Source organism: Clinocottus analis, unplaced genomic scaffold, assembly GCF_023055335.1.
Source record: "Clinocottus analis isolate CAN_PGR_092001 unplaced genomic scaffold, fCliAna1.0.p SCAF_6, whole genome shotgun sequence".
NCBI classification, from domain to species: domain Eukaryota; kingdom Metazoa; phylum Chordata; class Actinopteri; order Perciformes; family Cottidae; genus Clinocottus; species Clinocottus analis.
Window position 1 is genome coordinate 6,869,417 of NW_027176218.1, and position 17,241 is coordinate 6,886,657.

The 17,241-nt window shown below is 43.1% G+C and overlaps 1 protein-coding gene across 3 annotated transcripts; it reads left to right on the plus strand.

Annotated features, from left to right (window-relative positions):
- Nucleotides 1-1,865: 1,865 nt before the first annotated feature.
- LOC137804069 (1-phosphatidylinositol 4,5-bisphosphate phosphodiesterase zeta-1-like) lies at nt 1,866-16,710 on the plus strand. Of its 3 annotated transcripts, XM_068603036.1 has the most exons (13): nt 1,879-2,008; nt 2,251-2,402; nt 3,123-3,313; nt 4,756-4,957; nt 6,955-7,099; nt 7,377-7,529; nt 9,087-9,281; nt 9,383-9,539; nt 10,486-10,602; nt 12,047-12,219; nt 13,863-13,989; nt 16,105-16,254; nt 16,511-16,710. In XM_068603036.1, exons 3-13 carry the CDS (start codon nt 3,124-3,126, stop codon nt 16,591-16,593), a joined length of 1,692 nt encoding a protein of 563 aa, XP_068459137.1. In that variant the 5' UTR covers nt 1,879-2,008; nt 2,251-2,402; nt 3,123; the 3' UTR covers nt 16,594-16,710. The 3 variants fall into 3 exon arrangements, with proteins under 3 accessions (XP_068459135.1, XP_068459136.1, XP_068459137.1); XM_068603034.1 differs by lacking the exon at nt 2,251-2,402 and having other exon boundaries at nt 1,866-2,008; nt 3,026-3,313; XM_068603035.1 differs by lacking the exon at nt 2,251-2,402 and having other exon boundaries at nt 1,871-2,008.
- The last annotated feature ends 531 nt before the right edge of the window (nt 16,711-17,241 follow it).

Sequence of the window (17,241 nt, forward strand, 5' to 3'; positions counted from 1 at the left end):
CAACCATCCATTTTGACGGCCTCCCGGGATTAGCGAGAAATTACATTTCTTTGCCCCATGCCAGTACATTTATAGATCTTTAAGGACGCATGGGTGCGAGATGATGAGCTACAAAAGCATTCGCCATACATTCACAGACTGTATGCCAGAGTTCACACCTCTCTAGTTATCCCCTGAAATCAAACATTACCTCTGGCATTCTGTCTGACTCAAAGCTCCAACGGGCCAATGAATACCAAATGAGCCAGAGGAAATCCAGGTGGGAATACCTTGTCAAAAGGAAACGTGGTCTGCCCCCCCACCCCCCACCTCCTTATTCAAGTACAGTCACATTTCAAACCGGCGCACAAGTCCCAGCTCTTCTCATCTCAAGCATCTGAGCAGGTGCGGTTTTTACTCTGCCTCGCCACAGCATTAAACCCGGATAACGATAAAACCTTGATGTCTGAACATCACAATGTGATACGAGGCAAAGTGATCCGGTGCTGCAGCGTGCGGCTGCATCTGAGCGCCACATGTGTAATGCCGAAGCACACACACAAACAAGTACGGACTGCTGATCTTTTATTTACCATCGACCCCTCCAATATGCACAGATGCACACGAGCGCAGAAGCAAAAACCGTCAGCTACGTACAACACAAGCATACTCCGCTTCCAGATGAGTCCAGCTAACCGACCGTGGAGAGGGAGGCGCAGCGATGCAGAGACGGGGGCCATGTACAGGGCTTCATGTTCACGGCCTGGGAATTATCACATCAAACTTGTATGCCCAATGGTTCTGACAGGCCCAAGGCCGGGCCATTACAGCCTGGTGCAGACAGGACTGACTGCTGCACGACGACGAGGCGATGACTATTGTTGTGCACCAGTGATTCACAACACACCAATAACATTCAGATTTACACAGACAACCAGGGAGGAAGCTGCTGTCAAACCTACTAAAACAACTACAGAATCAGTGGAGAATGTTTCTGAGCCTCCCTGACTGTTGCGTAGATGACTTTTCATGGTGCATTCACCCTTTTTGTCCACTGTGGTTATGACATTTTTGAGATGGTGGACTTAGTGAAATTAGTACCGTTGAAATTAATCTCTGGTGCGCGGTCAACAGACATGTATTTGCATGATGTATTCAGACATTGGAGATGCTTCACCATGCTGAACATTACAAGCAAGTAATTTGGACCAGATAAAAGTGATTGTTTTTAAATTAAATATGTTTGAACCTCACTTTTCAGTAAAGCAGTAATGCTGATTGGCCAACAATGGCCCAGATATCTGGAGAATAATTTCATCCTGTCCAGAAATTTCAGGTTGGTCAGACTCATGAACACTAAGTTATGGACATTTTAGTCGTAGCATTTACAGAAAGAGCCTCATTATATTCGAGGGAATAGATTATTCTCTTATTTAAATTGTGGAACTACACAGTGTATTTAGGAGTTAACAAAACAAAAACATATTTGTTTCATCTTATGTTCAAAATAGCAGAATTTAGCTTTCACACACATTATTATTTTAAGTCCTTTTTCAAACAGAACTGAAAACACTGGTAACCACCAGTGTAAGTTGACTTCTGTAAGTTGTATATTTGAGCACTATGTTATGTTGTGGGCTTACCCTTTTAATCACATCGTGATACAATGACAAAAACATGTAAAGGGAAAGACTCTTCACTCACGCCACCAGTCAGGAACATGAAGGCGAAGGCTCCCTCTTCACATCCTCGATTCTGTCTGTATTTCACAACCGAGCCCACCGCTCGAATCTGAAAATTATTAGAGCGACAGACACACAAGTTTGTGGATCTTCCCCTAGAGATTATGTTCTGTCCTTATAAGCGGAATGTGTTGTCGCTATGGCAACAACTTTGTGTATTTCCCCAGAAACCTGCTGATAAATCAGACAGTTTTGAGTGTTTTTATACCCAACTGATACTATCAGTTGGGTATAAAAACATCATACATATCTATTCTACTGGGACCCAGGGACCATCAATATCTGAGGTAGGCTGTTTACATGATATCTTATTGAGTTTCCAGGAAACTCTTGACTCAGTCCCACTGGGGTTAGCTTCTAGCTAGCTTAGCTGGTTCCCTCCTCATTGACAATGAGTGAATATTGGTAGTAAATGTGAGATTTAGATTCATCCACATCTTCAGGTCAGATTAGTGACTCTTCTAAAGTTAATAGACATTTATTCGAGATAACACAGCATTCTAAAGGTTATCTCCTGGGTTGGAAACAGTTGCTGCAATGGCATAAAAGGTTAATGAAGATGATAGCAGAGCTGGTTGTTTTATGTTGCTCACGCTGAGGCGACAGATGCAACGGGAGGCCGGCCCACGGCAGGGTACCCAGTGACAACACTGGCATAGGCATATGTCTGAGAGATGAAAGGTATGGAGGGAGACACACACACACACACACACGCGCACACACACACACACACACACACACACACACACACACACACACACACACACACACACACACACACACACACACACACAATGCTCTGGAAAGTCACAGACACTTTGGTTTCACTGACTGAGAGGAATGACAAGGAGAGGAGAGGGACCAAAAGGAGAAAGTCACACAGACGTTGCCTTAGTATTTGATAGAAGTAAGAGAAGCACAGAGGAGAGGAGGATGCTGCGTGAGAGGATGGGAGAACTTTGCGCAGAGTGAAAGACCCTGACTTCTCTTTTATTCCCTATCATGCTGAGTTTGAAAAAGTAGTATTTCAACAGCGAGCTCAGGTAAAAGCTGGGATACATCTCCGAGATGACATTTTATTCACTTTTTCCTGTATATTTTTAGAGAGCAAGTGATGTGCTGTGTCTTTGAAAGTGTTTGAAATGTCTACAAGATGACAACATAAAGAATAATCTGAAGTACTATGCTTTGAAAGGACCCAAATTCAACGCTTTCTTCCTTCTAACACTATCATGACGGATATTCAGCCTTGCAGACAAACACAAGCCTTTAATAAATTATTAGTAGCCACATTCTCTTCTCAGAATTGCTTGTTGGAGGTTTCACAGGGAAACTTAAGGCTAACTTCCCGGGATTGACGACAAGGGCTTAAGAGGCTGAAATGACTATGTGCATGGGCAGGATGAAGAAAGGCACGGCCCCTCCCTCCAGGAGAGCTGAAATCCAGCATCTGCACCAAAGCCACGCCTCAGGGCAGACCGTTTTGCCAGCCTGCGCCCTCCTCAGGTTCCTCCACGAGAAACAGATGGAGCTCACAGCAAATGAAGAGACGGCTGAGAGTTTGATTGACAGATATGAGATTGAAGAGACAGGTAAGTGAAGAGAGAGCTGTGTACCATGTGAGGCTGCGTGCTGCTCATTACAATGGGGAAAGAAAACCCTCTACGTTTAAGGAATAATTACGTAATAACTATATTTATATATATTATATGTGTTATATATATGTATGTATGTATATATATATATATATATATATATATATATATATATATATATATATATATATATATATATATATATATATATATATATATATATATATATAATTAGTATAATTATGTGATTAGTCCTTAAAGAGTAGAGGGTTTTTAAAACAGAAGCCAAGGATTTAGCTCCAGTGGTCCCAGGCTGACAAAGGGATTTGCTGTGAGGCAGAGGGGTTGAAATGACAGAAGGAAAACATAAGAGAAAGGCACATCCGCGGACTAATAGACCAGATGTTGTCTCGGGCTCAGCGTGCAGCCGCACAAACAGCAAAACAGACTGACAACTAGTCTGTCCTCACTTTCTTTCACGTCATGTTCTTTGAGTAGGATCGTTTTTTGAAGAGCAATTTTCAGCTTTTGTAACACCTGTTATGTAGCATAATTACACTGCATACCAAATATATTTACTAGCTGAATACAAATGTTATTTTTTTTAATACTTTAATTCTTGCTGAGTTCATCCATATCTGAACCAAAATCTCAGATTGAACTGGTCGAAGCTGCTGAATGTAAAAGCAGCTCCACATGGTTTATTCTCTAGGTTCAGCATAGCGCTAGTAGCCAAAACACACCTTTTTCACAGCAGACATTTTGTCATCGAGGAAAAGGCACAGGTGAAACAAATGTTCTTAATGATGGAGCAGTACACCATGGAGGGTCCCAGTTAGCTGTGACAGTGAGCCGCCGTGTGACGCTGGATGTAGCTCACCTATGGAATGCAGTTGTAATAATAAAAATAGTAACCTCTACGAAGTAGCTTAATGAGGGATAACATTGAAGCTGGTTACTATAATAATGTCTCAATGGCTGTTGGATGAACTGCAGTGGCATTTTGAACAGACATTCATGGTGCCCAAAAGATTAATTCCAATGAATTAGGTAATCCCCTGACTTTTCACCCGGCATCGTCAGGTTAATCAATGACAAAATAAACACCATAAAAACTAATGACAAATCCAACACCCTGTGATTTGTGTTTAGTGCTTATCAGCAAATGTTGGCACGCTAACATGCTAAACTAAAATGTTGAACATGGTTATATCTGCTAAACATAGCATGATCATTGGTAGGTTACAATAGGTTGCAGTCTCACAGAGCCACTGACATGATTGTAGTCGTGACTGACTGGCGTTGTTTCAACTTTTTAACAATAGGAACAGAGCTTTTGCTCCAGTTGGCTAACTTTTTAGTTTTGCACTTAGTAGAATAGTCAATGCTAATTTTGACTGTCACTTACAGTGTTACTCTGTTTCTTCCTCCTCTTGCAGCCAGAGACAATAGGTCCATGACATTTGAAGGGTTCCTCAGGTTCATGGAGTCCAAAGACTGCTGCGTGTTCGACCAGGCCCACACGTCTGTGTACCAACCCATGGACCGGCCTCTCAGCAATTACTTCATCTCCACATCACACAACACCTACCTGACTGGAGATCAGATAGTCGGAAAGAGCCACCTGTATGCCTATGCTTGGTAGGGAAGTACAGTCAAAACTGGACAGCAGTCTTCTTCATGATGCAGCACCACCCTATTTCCAAAGAAACAATTCCCTACATGACTGAATTCTACAGCCACATGTGTAATTACACGTATCTGCTAAATCTTTAAATCTATTTAATCTGCTATTTAACGTGGGTCAAGAAAACCCAGATAAGATCATTTAAATTGGCCACCCCTCAATACACTTTGACCTTCTCGCTCTAAAGTCTCTTCCGCAGACCGACATGAGTGTTATCAGGATTCTTTCTTTTCATTGACCCACTCGTGTGCTGAGGCACAGGGAATTTGCTGTGGTCTCTTTATGGAGTGATTACAAAAGGGGCTGATGGCAGCAGACGGACCGTATTTATGGTCCTTGTGAATGTGCTGAGAGCCCTGGCCGGCTGCTGGAGTGGAAGCCTCCAAACCAGCGGCCTGGAAGCTCTGGTTAACTTAGATAATGGCTGTATCATATAGAACAGAGCAAAGTGTCAGGAGTAAAGGTGGCTTTTTAGATATCCCACGACCTCACAGGTGAGTTGAGAAAAAAAAAATGGGCGAAGAATTAAAAGCTTCCCGAGAGCTGATATGTTGTGAAACAAACAACTGACAAAGAATGGTGAAATCTGAAGATGCAATTAACCATTCATAATTTAGCATTGAACTTTTTCAGCTTCAACAATACTTACATGGGAACTTAGCACCAACATAACACATTCATACTGCCCACTCGAAAAAGCTGGTAAGATAATAATACAAATATTTTGGTAAATACACCTATTTGTCTTCTTTATGCAAGTCAGATGAAAAGGTTGATATTACTCTCATGTCAGGGTATAAAGGATGGACCTAAAGTTAGGCCAATATTAGCTTAGCTTAGCATATACCTATTCCCCTTTGTGTACGATGGCTGGAGCTAGTCAGGCTATTGTTAACCTAGCTTAGCATGAAGACCTGTGTTTGTACATGAAGGATAGAGCTATAGTTAGGCCATTGTTAGCTTAGCGTAGCATATGACTACTCCTGTCTGTCTGCTGGAGGTGGAGTCAGGACATTGTTGACCTATAACAAATACAGAGAAAAGATTACGAAATAGCCAAAATATGATTAAAAATGTATGAGATTAAAATGAACCTACCAGATGATGTGCTGCAGATCCTCCAGTTGCCCCGTCTCTGAAGGAAGCAGTCACAATGTGACTTAACTTTGCCCACAATACCAGTATTATTACAAAACAACTCAATCACCAATGCAAAAACTACAGCACAACAATATTCATGCCATTTCTGTGACCAAAGAGAAAAACATAGCTGAGAACTGAGGTGAAAGAATAGCATGACGACAGACTCCAACTGTTGAAGAAACACACTGAAGGCGCATGCACATGTCTGGCATCATAAAACAGCAATAAACTGGTGGAAAAGGCTGAATCCCCAACAAGCAAAACCGTCCCGCCGTTAAAATGTCAGGAGTAAAAGGGTGATTTAAATTTGCATCGAGGTTGCAAGGAAAAAAAAAAAGTAAATTTCCCCAACCCCAGTTCCACGACCAACAGAATGAAAAAAGCAATCTCTTATGACAGCAAGACACAGTCTGTCCTGTGTATACCTGACCATATTTGATTTTATAAAGATACCACAAATGGAAATGTAGCAGCACCATTTGAGGAGCAGATAAGATCCACTCAGGTAGAAGAAGCTTTTGGATTAAATTAGTAGATTGCTATTTTTTTCTTCAATTCATTCACATGTATTACACACATCACACTGTAATATAATATACAGTAATGTGTCACTTGTATGGGACTGGTTATGATTGCTTGAATTTGTGCGTGGAAGGAAAAAAAAGCTCAGTTTTTTGCTTCACTGCTTTACTTCTAATTTCTCATGCAGCCCATTAGAAGTGCTTGTAATAGCCTTGGCACAGCTCAGTGTGTGCATGTGTCTCTGTGTGCATTCATACTGATGTGTGTGTGTCTTTCTGCGGCACAGTGCTCTGAGGAAAGGCTGTCGCTGTCTGGAGATTGACTGCTGGGATGGGCCCGATATGGAGCCCATAGTCTACCATGGCTACACCCTGACCACCAAGATATTATTTAAGGATGTCATCACCACTGTAAAGCAACATGCCTTCGAGGTAACAGCTTGTCGTGTGTTGCATAACATATTCTGGAGTAGTGTTCACTTCTGCCTCCATAGCCGCCAGGAGTCCCTACTTAGCTGCATTTGCTCTAATTAATAGCATCTCTGATCATAATGCTTTGCTTGCAAGTTGCCTTTGATTCAGGCCATTCTCTGTAATGTGCCGAGAGAATTTAGAGCAGGCGGAGAGAGCAGTAGATCTAGGTTGATGCTAATTGCCGGAAATAGGGTTTAAATCATGATTCTTTCTTGATGTGATTATTTCTTGACAGGTGTCTGCTTACCCGGTGATCCTGTCATTGGAAAACCATTGCTCCGAGGAGCAGCAGGAGGTCATGGCCATGTACCTCATCTCTATCCTCGGGGAAAAGCTGCTGAGAACTCCCTTGGATCACCCAACCGCTGAAGCCCTCCCTAGTCCCAATGTGAGAGTCAGAAAAGAGAGAGTTTGACTATCTGAGTGGTACATCAGATACAGGATCAATGTTGTAATGTCAGAGCTTCTGGTGCAGGCAGAGGACTTCCAGTGTTGGAGTGTAGAGATCCTCTTCGCCTGCCTTTGCAAAGCAAAACAAGCCTTTTGGTCGTCGCAGAAGGCCCCATGAGTGTCTTTCTGAGGCTTCCTGTGCCTCTCTGCTCCACTGGGGAACAGGGGTAAATGGACACCTGTATTTGGAAGCATCTTTAATCTCTTTAATCGAATGTGATGTGGTTGAGCCAGAGATGGGACCATCTTTTTTAGCCTGCCGAGGCATTGGAGCTGATTGTTCGTTTGGATTACCCTGTTTGGGTTCTGACTTCGGCAGTGAAATCCTTGACTGAGTGACTGGCCTGAGAGACGCCGGCACAGTCTCTACAGTCTATTGAATATGATGAGGAGGATGAAAGCTTTTTCTCTGGGAGTGGATGAATGTGTGCTGTCTCACTGGAGTTTCTTGCTCCCTTAAACTTCTTACTGCTTTGGAATTTACAGCAAGAGATGAGATGTGTTTTATCCTGAGTGTGCATATAAGATTTTCTTCCCCATATCATTCTTTATCTTTATGACTCAGCAAGTGGGGGCTTAGATAGGAGCCTCAGCACTAATGGTTTCATCTTGACGATTAACCCCCAGCAACTTAAAATACATAATCAGTGTTCATGTGTCACACTCATGCAGCTTCACACCCAAGTTACCATCCAATTATGAAAGTGTAACCAATATGCAACTCTCAAAACTGTTCATTACCTTTTTCTTCACTTTGAACCATTTAGATCAAGGGCTTTAAATACATTTTTACTCTTTTCATACCGCAAACATGGGCACATTTTCATCCCAAATTACGTCGAAATAAGCGAAGCATCTGTTCTAGCTCTCCAGACTGTTTAGTGTTAAATTAAAGGGTGCCATGCCAAATGCAGCTCTGAAGCTCATATTTCTTTATATTTCCTTATTATATGTCATTTTATGGGTTATAAATGTCGAGTGATCTGTAATTATTTTGCATATTTTGCTTGTGCATACATCGAAGGGGACTTCCTGCAGCGTTGCTTACGATGAAGCTGCTTCCAAGTCCAGATCATAACAGTCTTCTTTTTTTTCTTTTCTCACTTCCAGCATATTGCTGCTCATCTGCATAAAGAACCCTATAGAGAACTAACAGATTTGGTGCCAGGGCGGTGAAATGTAGCAGCATGTGTTTGATTCAGTGATTTAGTACACCTGCTGCTTTCTGCTTCTTCATCCCAAAGAACTTGTCTGTGTGAACGTGCTGGTTTGGATGTGGCCCCAGCGCGACTCTTTGAAGAATAGCATCTTTTTGACAAATCAGAGAGGGGGCGGTTTGCTCAAAGCAAATGTTTTGATGTTTTCTTTCCGAAGTGGGACGGCTCGGAGTTTGCTTGACTGATGCAACTGTGTGATGGAGAATGTAGGTGCAATGACGAAGGTACCTTTGTATTGATGTGAACTCGTGCTGTTTGTGTTTTTGTGGAGATACCAGGACCTGAAGTATAAGATCCTCATCAAGAATAAAAAGCTGAGGGCTCACATTGAGACTGAGGGCGCATCGGGGACAGAGGCAGAGGAGAGTGTAGATGAGGATGAGGATGAGGAGGATGATAATGAGGAGGAAGAAGAAGGTCACCAAACCAAGACAAAGTTCTGGACTACCAGAAAGGCAGGGTCACCGATGAAAGTAAGTCAGTTGGATTTAGGAACAGAATTCAACCCCATTTGTTGCTATTTGGTGAACTCGTCTTGGCTTGTCTTTCTCTCCACCCTGCATGCAATGAGTAGAAGAAGAAGGTGGCTGAGGCAGAGGCTTTATCAGACCTGGTGATATACACCAGGTCTGTCAAGTTCCACAGCTTCAGTCACTCCAAGGACAATCAGAACTACTGTGAGAACACATCAATGGCCGAGAAGAAAGCTCGGAAGCTAGCCAAAGCCTCAGGTAAAATGTTGCGCGCAGAGTTGAAACCATGTGAAGAGAAAAGGGAAGTCATAAAGAGCATGTAGATTAAATTGCAGATATCACAAAATGTTATTCTGATGAGCCCAGCAGATTTGCATGATTTATTATCACATGGAGCTCAATGAACAAGTCACTGCAGGTCCTCTATGGATGAGAAATGCAATTACATCTGGCGTCATAAACCTCCATAATAGCGAAAGCATATTGAACATGACATATACGACACCGCACCGGTCCAAAAATGTACCTTGTGCTCTCACCGTGAGAGACGCGGAAAAAGCCCACGAAGGCTCGAATCCACCGATACTCAGTTAAACTGTCATCGCGCTGATCTGCGGCTGGATATTGGAGAAACGGAGTGATGAAGAGAAATGAAATCTGCTTCTGCTGAGGGGGAGTGACACTTTCCAGACGCACAGCTCCATTATGAGCTTGTTGCCTTGGCTGGCAGGAAGCACCAACAGGCTCGACCATGCTGTAAAAATTGAGTAGTCCCTTGTTGTCCTGAGGCCCTGCAGGGAAACTACACCGCACAGACCGGAGCTGTGTGCCTTATCCGGAATGAAGAGAATTATTCAAATGATCATGACAAATGGTTCACCTTTCAGGTTTTGACATTGGCATTCCACATCAGGCTAAAATAATATATAAATTAGTGAATCTTCCTCGTAGGATCGTGTTTTAGGTCATATTTTGGATTAAAAAAACAACTCAACAGTCAAAAACCGTCGGGAACCTTGAAATGTGATACTATTATAAAGTGAGCACATCCCTGCAGATAAAGCTCAGTTTCTCTTGATCACCTCATCACACGTTCAGAATCACATGACATCTGTGAGGTTTGGAGCAGTGGACTTTCTGATTAATCGGCGTGTGAGTCAAAGGAGACACTTGACCTGCGAGTGTCGTGCGTCCTCTCACTCAGGTGCAGATTTTGTTCAGCACAACCAGACGTTCCTCAGCAGGATTTACCCAGCAGGCTCGAGGACGTCGTCCTCCAACTACAACCCTCAGGAGTTTTGGAACGTCGGCTCACAGCTCGGTGGGTCAGAGAGGGCGAGTATACGCCTGTCTCTCTCTCTCTCACACACACACACACACACACACACACAGACACACACACACACATGCACACACACACACACACACACACACACACACACACACACACACACACACACACACACACACACACACACACCTGTGGTTAATACAATGTTCCCGATGTTATTAGTATTTTGTTGCCAATAACATTTCAATTTTGGTCAAAACACCATTTCAGAAAAAGACATGAAGTTCTCTCTGGTTTCCTCGTGTTCGCAGTTTTCTTCACCCACTGAACAACCACCACAATCCATTACAAGCTTTTCAAATGGAGAGAAAATGCAATTCGGGAACTCAAATTGTCAAACTTCAAAAGGCAAAAACCTGGCCAAGTGTCCTGTCGATTAGCAGTGAAAGAACATTTCATTCCAGTCCACAGCCTGACCAACTCATCTGTGTTTCCCCCGGAGCAAGTCCTCCCCTGACCCTTATCACATATTTCCTAAATCGATTTGCACCCCCCACCCCTCCCAAATGTGTTTTTCTTCTCTCTTTTAAAAAAAACAACACACACATCCTTGTCTGGGTCAGATATTAGATGTTTTTTTTTGTGCTGTCATTCTTAAGTTCAGAACGAGCATCGGGCTTCACTCCATATCACAAACCTTTGCTCCGGTGAGTAACTATTCTTAAAAAAAAACAATCATAAACTTTACACCAATACGTGCTCACCGAGAACTTCAAGTCCCGACCCTGATCTGTCTGCCTCCGTCACTTCGTCTGTCTTTACACATCCTCTTCCTTCGTCTCCATCGCTCAGCCAGCCGCTGATTCTGACACGACGCCCCGCTGATGGCTGAGCAGACTGTCTGTGTGCTTCGGTGGCAGCTGTGCAGATGGAGAGTGCGGTAAAAGGCAGCAGCCTGGAAGGATCAATTACAGTTAGATGAGCAGAACATTCACTGGGACCCCATGACATACACGTATACAAAAAGCAGCACAACGATGCATGGCAGTGTGTTGTTTCGGACAAAATGAAATGTATTTTTTGCATTATTGGGTGCTGTAATTGCAGACCCTGACACATCCTGTGTCTAACAATCTATTCATGTGAACTGTAACTGAACACATGATATATGCAGCTCACAGGCCAACAAAGAGCTTTGCACTGCAACAATCGCACTACAGATGCGCTCAATACACAGTTGAATGTGTCTCTGATGCAACGTCCGCAATTGTTGAGGAAACATTTTGAGTCGATGTATAATTGAGCTCCGTCCTGCACAATGAACAGGACACCTTAGAAAACAGGAGGTATGCAGGAGACCATCTCGTGTTGCTCGTTTTATTCGGACAAGCTTTAGGCTTTCTCGATTTTGTTCTTGTAAAAAAAAAAACCTTGTTCCAGCTGTAGCTTCTCATTTCCCCGCGGTGTGTTGCAGTGGCTCTCAATTTCCAGTCTCTGGGCTTGGCTATGGACCTTAATGATGGCCGTTTCCAGGACAATGGGGGCTGTGGCTACGTCCTGAAGCCGTCGGTGCTCATGTCCAGTCAGAGGAGCTTTGATCCCAGATGCAGCCAGCACCGCCTCAAACCCATACAACTGCTGCTCAAGGTACAGCTCAGGAGCACCTGAACGCTGAATAATCCACTCAGGGAGGATTTATGGCTTAAGGTGTAACGTTACAGGGCTGTGTGTGTGTGTGTGTGTGTGCTTAATGTGCATGTATGTGTTTGTCTATGCCTCACAATATAGGGGTTGTGCAGAAGAGCTCATCTTACTCTTAGCCTCGAGATAAATGCTTTCCTGCCGGATGCTGGGAACCAATAATACCATAAATCTCCCAGAGATAGTCTCCGTTTAATTAGATTACCTCCTTCAGAAAAGAGAGGGGGGGGGGATCCAATGAAATTAGACCCGGGTGCAATTAATAAATCATTTTATTTTCCATTCTTTTAATCGCGTTAGTGGACACTTGTAATGTACACACGGCTGTGAATGAAGCTGTAGAGAGAACAGTCCCGTCTCTTTGGTGTGCCATCAGGACGACTGTCACACGCTAACTCTGCTACGTCCAATTACTGCGATACACCAGTTTGATCTCGTGTACAACATAATGGTGGGACTCCAGAGATATCTGAGGCTTTGTACTGCAAAGACAATATGTGGAATTGCCTGAGATCACATGGGACTCGCTGCAGAGGTGGTAGACGAGGGAGCCGCGTCCTCTGCCGGAATCAGTCTTATGAACGGCTATGAATCATTTGAACTGACTGCTAATGTGTTTTTGTTCTTCAAGAACACTCAGTTGTAGATAATTTCCTAAATTGAGCTGTCTGTTTTAAAAAAAAAAAATGTAACCTGCTACATCGGATACATCCTCCGCTTTATACAGTATTTAATTATACTCCAATTCTTTGTTTTTGCTGTTGTCTGATGAAGGAAATGCATCTTGATCAGACAATAGTTCATGGTGATGAATGAGCGCATCAGGCGTTCTCTTCTAAAGGAGGATGCAGAGACTACACCATCTGAGCGCAGTGCATGAAATATAAATGTGGTTGCGCTCTGTTTTGGGGTGCCCCGGGAGGCACCCTACCTATATTTATTCACATCATCATTCTGTATTATTTGATCACTTCGGGGAAAATCCTGCAATCTTGACTCAGCTCTCAACTCAGTGGAAATAAGAGTCATGCGTCGTGTAACTTAGATAGGGTTGAGTTTTCAATCTTTAAACAGTGAATTATTCATCTACTCAGAAAAACAACATTTCCCCTTGAGCTCTCGTGAGTCTATTTAGCATAAAACTGTCAACTGCAGGCAATGGTTTGTTTCTCAATAGAGAATCTTGCAATGACAACTCCAAACTGTTGTATACGTATGGACCGCTGTGACTGTGAACGAGCGTAACACAGGGGGTTTTGTGGCATGGCTTTAGCAAAGGGAAGGCACTGTAATTTTGGGCCGGACACCGTAAAGCTCCATCAGTGCCAAGCGGTGCATGTCGCCATAAGTACATGCAGGTTTGTCTTTGATCAGAGCCGGGGAAGGGACGGCTCAGTGTGAGAGGACTGCAGATAAGCCTGCCTCTCTCCAGACTCGTGTAATTACGGCTCTCTCCCCTTCCCTTCTTTTCTCTACTCTCACCGGCTCTCCGGTTCTCTCTTCTCTTTTTCTATTTACTGTTCTTCCCTGATTTCAATTACGTTCTCATTGTGAGGATCATAAATGCGTCTCTGTGTGTCTCTCTGCAGGTGATTAGTGGGTCCAACTTGCCCAGCTCCAGGAGTGGTAAACCTCTGGACTCCTTTGTCAGAGTGGAGACTCATGGGATTGCATCTGACTCACGGCGAAAAAACACAAATTCTGTCAAAAACAACTGTAAGTACTGCCAGACAAATTGTATGTGGCCTTGTTCTCGAGACACAGCGTGACTGGCCCGGCTAATCTGTACTTTCATTATTCCAAGATGTATTTTGTCAGTTAACGGAGCAGAGTTTAACTTTTAATTTCCTCGAAATGAAGAATGACAGAAAGCAGGAAAACATAGGTTTTTTTGGATCATATCAGAAGTCAAAATGAGTTTTGTGGGTTTCTGTCATGTTTGTCCTCTCTGAATTTTGACATTATAAAAATGGTGCGGTTGTGGCTCAAATGCATCAATATTAAAATCGTACCGTAGGAGTAGAGAGACCAGGCTCAAGTCTCTGTGAGGATGTACTCACTGTCGGCACAGCAATACTTAACATCGCTAACATGCGCACAATGACAAAGCTGATGTCTAGCATGGATGTTTTTTTGCACTACCACGCCTATAGTTTTGCAGGTATTTGGACATAACCCATATTTTACTCATTGAGTCACAAGAGAACAACACACAGTCACTAAGGCCGTTCTGGAAACCATGAACACCCAAACAAAATGTCCTGTCAGTACATCCATCCAGGACTTAAGTGTTGGATTGATTGACAGGCCGACGTTTCTACAAACATGCAGCGAGTATTGCTAAACACATGCCCTCCGCTGGTTTTATACGAACAAATGCAGATACAGATACATCTTAAAACATGCTTCGTAATGCGAGTCAATGGACACCTTCAAGTGGAAACAAGGGAAACCACCCAAACTAGTGAGGTTTTCAATGACAGCAGTATTTTTTCTTCTTCTTCTTCCTTTTAAATATATTTCCCAGAAAGCTGGTGTTGGGCTTCTGAGAAGTGTGCTGATGAGTTTCTTCAAAATGTAAAAGTGGATTTCCTTTGAAGAGAAGTCTGTCATGCTCTATTGCTGTGACTGGAAACAAGGAGCTGACATTCACTGCAGAGTGGATGAAGTGCTACAGGGATTTTAAGCATCAGTTGGATCCTTACTCACACGCAGTATTTTTTTTGTGCTCAGAAAAAACACTGATGCTTTTTGTGCTCCATCAAAATCCTTCATGACGACGAAGGCAGGTTTAAAATGGAATATAATGAAACATATTTGTCTTTTATAGTTACTGGCCAAAACTGTTATTATACTTTCAATTGTGTAAATAAATCCTACAGCCGTTGAGGTTTTTGACAGACTTTTCCGCTGGTTTTCATCACAGAACACACACTATGTCACTTTTGTCTTGGAGCTTTTGTTTAAAAGAATGGCACCATGAAAGTGAACTTAGCATCAAGACATAACCTTGATGGAATTCAACACTGCTTTGCTGCTACTGAGATGACACAAAGAGAGAGAGAGAGAGAGAGAGAGAGAGAGAGAGAGAGAGCGAGAGAGAGAGAGAGAGAGAGAGAGAGAGAGAGAGAGAGAGAGAGAGAGAGAGAGAGAGAGCCAGTGAGTTGTGGCAACGTTGTCGGTGTTGTTTCTGAAGTGAAGCTAAACTGACACTTGCTATATCGCTTGGAGTCTTATGCCTCGGCGTAAATCATGAAGTCATTTCACACGATGAAAGCGATAAGGTCACTGGTTAATACAAATTAATGTGGGCTTAGATGAAATTGTGGATGTAACAGAGGGAAGTTGAGAAAATTGCTTGGAATCAGAAATTTCCGAGCGCTTGAGGATAACAGAAACAAGCTGAACACAACACTAATGTTCTCATCCTGTAACGATGACACAACTTTTCGACCGTTTCCGATTAACACTGCCACTTAAAAGTTAAAACAGAGCAACATTATCATTCATTCTGATTCCGATGTGTTTATGGTTGCCAGTTAGTCCAATATCTGGCTGTTTTGCACCTAAATACTCCACAATATTTAGAGTGGTGAGAGTGAGCCACAGCAATAAAGCTGCGGGGCTGTAAAACCAAAGCAATGAGGTAAAAGATGCTAAACTCTTCGTAGGGAACAGCAGTAAAGTAATAAAACTCCCCGGGCTCATCATGTAGAGTGACACCTTTCACCATACACATAGTCATTGGATCAATTTTATGTAATGGCTTTAGCTAAACATATTGATGCTTATTGATTCAAGTGAACTGCTTCGTTCTAATTACCATTACAGCTCTGACTCCTCGCTGGGATACTGACATAAACTTCAGCATCAGTGTCCCCGAGCTCTGCCTCATCCGCTTCTGTGTTCGTGAGCAGACCGGCCTCCTCAGCAGCGAATTTGTGGGCCAGTACACCTTGCCCTTCACCAGCCTGAAGAAAGGTGAGCCACAGAGGAGGAAAGAGCGACAGAGTGTGGGGGGTTGGGACTCAGATATAGGGCTAAATTACACCAGGTGACATTGTGTGACCATCATTGTATTTCCCTCCATGGGCAGTGTCAGCATTACTGAAGGTCGGGCTCTGCTCTGTGCTCGAGCTTGATGGCAACGCTTCTGTGTATCCATATGATGCTCTTGTATTTATAGCTATACGTACATTTCTTTTTAACACCCCCCCTCTTTCTTCTCTAACTGCAGGCTACCGCTGGGTGCCTCTCCGGTCCCGAGACGGATGCAGCCTGGATCCAGCATCCCTCTTCGTCTTTGTTTGGTATTCCTAAAAACAGCTCTTCATATCAGACGCTCTCACTCACACACACAGCTCGCCAACAGATAGAGAAGCGTGGCTGATGCAGCAGCAACCTCAACAAAAAATATATAAAGAAATCACAAGCACATCCTCAGATATAAATACCAGTTTTATTGTCAGAAAATAGATATGCTTTCTCTCCACTGTGGAGGAAAAAGACCAGTAGACACTCTAACGAAGAATAAGTCTCTGCTGGCATCACTCAAGTTGCGGAGAAATCCCTGGAGGAGGATATTAGCTTCTTATCATTGAATTATTAATTGATGAAAGTGCAATGATTTGTGGTTGAGTTGATCACACACGAGAGAAACCACAAGACACTGATGTTTCTGGATTAATCATCTGTTTCAAAACAATAGATGTAATTCTTCTATTAGATCGAAAACTGATGAGTGATGCCAGGAGACATTAATAGTCCATGAGCACTACTATGAAAGAGTAGCAGTAGCAATAACTTCCAAGCCTACCTCCTTGTGAGAGACCCAGCAGGGAATAATATAAATAGCATTCACAGAGGTATACATTATTGAACTGTATCCAGTGCTGGGAGACTACTTCTATCCTCGTTCATCACTAAATCCTTTGCATGAGGCAGTGGACAGTATGGGCAGCAGGCCTG